We start from the raw sequence: 6,150 nt of genomic DNA, 5'->3' as shown, positions 1-6,150 counted from the left end.
ATGTTTCTGGGGTTTTTCTTATTGATTTCATCATTAGGGACCCATTATGACATTTAACTAATTGACCAATGTCATAATAGGAAATTAATTGTCGTAATTTCTTGCATTATAGCAATAATTGCACTATAAATGTATTTTGTTGTCCTTGACAAGCATTTGGACTCAGAAAAGGAGGTGATTGCCGCTACATGAGTGCAATATCTCTTTATTTAGGTTGCAACATCCAAATAATGTGTTAAGAAAACAAGTCAAAATGTGGTAGAGGTATGTCTGGAGCTGGGACAATGGTCAGGGCTTTGATATGTAGCCATAATAAACTAATACTTATTTGCCAGATGGCGGGGACATGAATGGAGTGAAATGTTCAGTAGATTAAGTTTTTGACTATAATTTTGTCTGAGGATGCACTGTGCAATGTATTCAATGAAAGTGCTGGATCGGGCTCTGACTGAAGTTTCATTGTGGTGAGAAATCTTGACACTGTCAAGATTGGTAAAACTAGAGAAACCGAGTTATCAGATTGCTTTCTATCTCCTGCTAGAAATGCAAATCAGGAGATATATATAGACTGGCTCCAAACTCATGATCGTTTTTTCTCCACCATCAAGATCTACCCTGTAGACGGAAGACAAATCCCAATAAGTAGCATGAATGAGAAATTATAATGCACAGCGTGCCAAGGGCATTTTGCAGCAGGAATGAAGACCATGTGCACAACTGAATGTCCCAGCAATGGTCCTGTGCCTGAAACAATAAACAATTGCACAATGACCCGTCAGTGTGTCCTAACATGTCGATCAATTTCTTGTCCTGAATCTAGATACTTAGCCCACATCTAAGAATGTGACTCCAAAGTATGTTTGCTACAGTTAAGAAAGAAATTTTAAAATTGCTATCAAATATATTTTGAGTTTTGGAATTAAAAGTTGTCTTTAAATGGGAACTTTTATGTTCAGGTATTTTTCAAGCAACTGAGAGAAAAAGATGATCATACTAATATTTCCTGAATGTATACCATTTAAAAAAAAGATCTACTTTAAAAAAAAAACTATTTTCTGCTACACAGCATTAAAAAACATCAGTGTATGTGACATACTGCATGTTGAAGTGAAACAGGTAGAACCTGCCAAGGACTATTCTAATGTTGATGAGGCTTTCATGTCTGGACTAAGCAGCAGCTAATTTAGCCACAAGAGGGCAGCATTAAACAAGTGTGCCGTTGGACTTGGCTCGGTATTAATGTGCCTGCAATAAGCAACAAATGAGTTACTAAAAGCAAGGTGAAAGGGTGGCTATTTAATTCTAATGCCTCACTTTCTCTCCATTCCTCCTTTTTCTCTCTCTCTCTCCCTTCCTCCTTCCTCCTTCCTCTCTTCTTTCTCTCCCGCTTCCTCTCCCTTTTTTTCCCCTCGGGCTGGAATGCCTGGGTTTTATAAGGGGTAGGCTGATAAGGTTCAAGTTGGCCAAGTCAGCTAATTGGACCCAGCTGTTACCAATGATGCTGAGGAATGGTCTCTCCTGGCCTGTCTGCCTTTGGTGGGGATCAGAGTGGCATCCTAGGTAGGGGGCGCTGTAACAATGGATAGACTGGGACTCTTCTTTGGAGGATGGGAGGCTGAGGGATCACCTTATTGAGGTGCACAACATCACGAGGGGCATGGATAAAGTGGACACAGTCTTTTTCCCAGGGTAGAGGATTCTAAAAATAAATGGTATAGGCTTATGGTTTAAGAGGGGGACATCCTTTTCTCTCAGATGGTAGTCCATATCTGGAAAGAGCTTCCAGAAGAAGGTGTGGAAGTGGAAACAATTGTAATGATTAAAATGCATATGGACAGATATTTAGACAGGAAGAGTTTAGAAGGCTATTGGCTAAATAAAGCAAATATGACTAGTTCAGTATGCCAACTTAGTCGGAATAGACAAGGTGGGTTGTAGGGCTTGTTTCTATACTCCATAGCTCTCTGACACTATGGTCACCAAACTATCCCCTGAGGTGGAGGTCAAAACTGTTAAGATAGTGAAAGCTGGGTGGAACTTGGCAGTAAGGATAATGAAATTTTTGAGTTTAAGTGTAGGAAGCAACACTGGTATAATCATGAGCGTACATAGGGGAAAAAGTGAATGAAGTGGCCTGAGCAGAACTGAAAGAAACACTGTTCCACATATTCCACATAATAGACAGACAATGGCCAAGCCAGGCAAGTTATCATAGACTCACCTTTGATTTGGAGAAGTTGTTGAATATCAGAGTAAGTTTAATCAGCTATGTTAATTACATAAAGATCCTTTCCAGTTTCTATTCTAGTTAATTTTTCTTTTCTTTTCTAGAGCACTCGAGTGGCATCTCGTCCTTCAAACCAATCCGATCGCACATTGCCATCCCTACAGCTCATGTCATGCCTTCTACCTCCAATCCCTCACTAACCAGACCTGGAAAACAAGACAAACCTGCCTGTTCTAAAGTGAATCTTTCTCAGACGTTGCCTGGGAAGCCTAAATATGTTTTTACACTGAACCCTTCTTTAGACATGAAGGACTCCCGACCCATCAGGAAATGGTCATCTCTCTCCAAACTCAGTGGACCAGGAAAGGAAAGTCCTGACTGTGATGTTTCTGGCAATGGGAATTTTGAAAGCAGCATGGCCACTGTATCAAATTGTAATGCAAAGCCCTGTACATCTGGGGGCAACGTAACGGACAACTTTACACATCCCAACACGGAATATTTGAAAAGCCAAGACACAAAGACTTGGAATACATCTACCAAAGAGTCCCCCCAGAGCCAGTATCCACTTTCTGATGGGCAGTACAAATTTGAGAGTCTTTATAATGCTGCAGGTGACTCCTCTTTGCCATCGTCCACATCTAGTAAAAAACACTCAGATTTATCATTCAGTGCCTTCACTGCAACCAAAGCAACCAAAGGTGACAGGGAGACCTGTGGGCCAAGACATGGTTTTACTTCTTTGGAGCATCAGCCTACGTTTGGGACAACAGCACGCACTTCTCTGAGGACTCAGCTGTGGCTTAGCGACCAGATGCTGGCCGCCAGTCTTGGCCTTCGACCTGCAGAAAGATCTTGTGCTATCATCGGTTGCCAGCTCAAACAGCGGCAGCAGCAACTGTGGCAAGAAGCTGATCAGATGCAGGTAAGAATTTTTTTAAAGTGCAATGTTTCTCTGAATAATGCATCTGGATTACACCAAAATCAATTAATGCTTGAGTGTCAATAACAGGAATATATTTGTCAGAGGGAATTTTTGGACTTCCTTGTTAAATGATAAAAAGAAGAATGAGAGTGCAATGGTCTGCCTGTTCAGAGTTTCTGGTTTGATTATAGAAAATATATGAGAACCAGCATGTAAAACTCAATCACCTTGCTAACACTTTTACCCTTACTGGATTCATTTGCAGCAGCTATAGCCGTGGAATGTGTTTCATAAGGAATGTGTTTCATAAGGCTCCATCAGTTATACTGTTGTCAACTTTGGGCTAGGTTTCTAATAATCGCCATCTTTTTACTGTTAGGCAGGCGGTTCCAAGTGCAAAGAGGAATTTAATTCAAATGGTTTTATCAATTGGATTGCACAGATGAATTATCAGCTCAATAGACATACTGCAAGGCAGCCTAGAAAGGTAATAATGGGTAGCAAAGCAATGATTTCATCATGGTACAGATGGTGCTAAAAGTGGTCTCCATTTTCTCTGCTCCTTTTCCAATTGTCGATTTGTGATTCCATTAGTCTTAAACTAACTTTCCATTACTTGTTCAAGTGAGTTCATTCACGTTTGGGACTGGTACAAAGTTTATAATTTTAATTTGCAAAGAGCATTAAACAAATCTTGTTCCTATTCCACTTGAACTTGGCTCTGAACATATTTTTCAGGAGTAGGAAGTTTTTGAAAGTCTGAAGTCTTTCCGAAACCTACAGACCTCTAAAGGGGGCAATTGCCATGTGCTTTCTCTTACCTTTGAGGAAATCATCTGATTTAAGAATTTAAGGCAGTGCACAGCGGCAGAATTGCTGCCTTACAGAGCCGGAGACCCTGGTTTGATCCAGAATATGGATGCTGTCTGTACAGAGTTTGTACATTCTCCCTTGTGACCATGTGGGTTTTTTTCTGGGTACTCTAGTTTACTCCCACATTCTAAACATAACAGGTTTGTAGGTTAGTTAGCTTGTGTATATTATCCCTAGTGCGTAGGATAGAACTAGTGTATGGGTGATAATTGAGGACTTAACGGGCTGAAGGGTTTTGTTTCTACACTATCTCTAAATTAAACTAAAGAAAATCCAGGCATCAAACCCAAAACCAAGTTATGCACGAACAACATGTGTTGTATTTCCCGACACTTTGGGGAGCAAAATCTGAATAAACACGAATTTTCAGTCCAGCTGAAAGACTGGGCTTATATTCACTGGAGGATGAGAGGGGATCTTATAGAGACGTATAAAATTATAAAAGGACTGGACAAGCTAGTTGCAGGAAAAATGTTTCCAATGTTGGGGGAGTCCAGAACCAGGGGCCACAGAATAAAGAATAAAGGGGAGGCCATTTAAAACTGAGGTGAGAAGAAATCTTTTCACCCAGAGTTGTGAATTTGTGGAATTCTCTGCTACAGAAGACAGTGGAGGCCAATTCACTGGATGAATTTAAAAGAGAGTTAGATAGAGCTCTAGGGGCTAGTGGAATCAAGGGGTATGGGGAGAAGGCAGGCACAGGTTACTGATTGTGGATGATCAGCCATGATCACAATGAATGGCGGTGCTGGCTCGAAGGGCCAAATGGCCTCCTCCTGCACCTATTTTCTATGTTTCTATGTTTTATGACACATTCTTGTAACTGGGCCTTCTTGACATACGTTGGTCTAACTTTAATTTAAGTATTGCACCTGGATCTTAAATTAATGCGGGGTATTATTAAGTATTATTTTGAAGATAACTCTGAAGACTGCACATTATAGTCAAAGCAGGTCACGTGTTTGACAAGACCGAGATTTAAAAAAATAGATCTGAATGTCATGTTCAACTTGAAATAGTCACTTGATGCTAACTTTCTGATATTTGAAATTGGATATTGGATATCTAAAGTGGAAAGAGAATGAGTGCAAATGGTTACATTGTTGTCATTCAAGGCTCAGCTAGTTGCACTTTTTCCACAGTCAGAAGAGTGCACATTCAAGTCCCAATGCAGATAGTTAAAAACAGAAATGAAAGCAGACTCTGTGTGGCATGGCAGAGGGTGCTATGTTGTTAAGATATTTTATGCTGCCCCTGTTTGTCTGTTCTAGCAAATGTTAGATATTCCGAGGTCCCTCAAGCAATATTACGAAATTAATCTTTAGCTTCGATACATGGGAGATTGCTGTGCACATTGGCTACTGTGCTTCCTACAGTATTTTTCCAACCAATGAAGGAAAGGAGATCGACACAAAGTGCTGAAGTAACTCAGTGGATCAGGCAGCATCTCTGGAGGAAAAGGATAAGTGATGATAGGTTTTGGGTCGGGACCTTACTTCAGACTGAAAGTAAAGGGGATGGAGGGAAGAACTGATGGTAGAAAAAGATCAGGACAAATCAGGGCCAGCAACAGATGACCTTGGGCAAGGTGGTTCCCTGGTCAGTCAATTGTTGGCAGGAGAAGGGGTGATCTCAAGATGGATACATTGTTGTGAACCATGGAACTGGTTAAACGACGAGGGTGGAAGGAGAGTGTGAGTATAAGTAATTGGAAATGAGAGAATTCAACATTCATACCACTGGATTGTAAGCTCCCCAAGCAAAATTTGAGGTGCTGTTCCTCCAATTTGCATGTGGCCTCACTCTGGCAATGGAGGAGGCCAAGGACAGAAAGGTTAGGTTAAAGAAGGGTCTTGACCCGAAACACCACCCATTCCTTCTCTCCTGAGATGCTGCCTGACCCACTGAGTTACTCCAGCTATTTGTGATACCTTCGATTTGTACCAGTATATGCAGTTATTTTCCTTGACAGAAAGGTCAGTGTGAGAATGGGAAGGGGAGTTAAAATGATTAGCAACTGGTAGATCCCAGAGGGTTCAGCGGACCTGGGAGAAAAGGCGAGAAAAGAGATTCCTCGACCTGATTCTCTGGAACAACTGTCATGGATAACATTTATGGAAAATCG

At 41.1% G+C, this 6,150-nt stretch overlaps 1 protein-coding gene across 1 annotated transcript; it reads left to right on the top strand.

Annotated features, from left to right (window-relative positions):
* Positions 1 to 2,331: 2,331 nt before the first annotated feature.
* LOC144591731 (centrosomal protein of 85 kDa-like) lies at positions 2,332 to 3,639 on the top strand (the record flags this gene model as incomplete). Its single annotated transcript, XM_078395762.1, has 2 exons — positions 2,332 to 3,152; positions 3,532 to 3,639. Coding segments are annotated over 2 exons (929 nt in total), but the record flags the coding sequence as incomplete, so codon positions are not given.
* Positions 3,640 to 6,150: the final 2,511 nt, after the last annotated feature.

The sequence above is a fragment of the Rhinoraja longicauda genome, unplaced genomic scaffold, assembly GCF_053455715.1.
Source record: "Rhinoraja longicauda isolate Sanriku21f unplaced genomic scaffold, sRhiLon1.1 Scf001614, whole genome shotgun sequence".
Classification (NCBI taxonomy): domain Eukaryota; kingdom Metazoa; phylum Chordata; class Chondrichthyes; order Rajiformes; family Arhynchobatidae; genus Rhinoraja; species Rhinoraja longicauda.
This window is presented reverse-complemented; position numbering and strand designations above follow the sequence as displayed.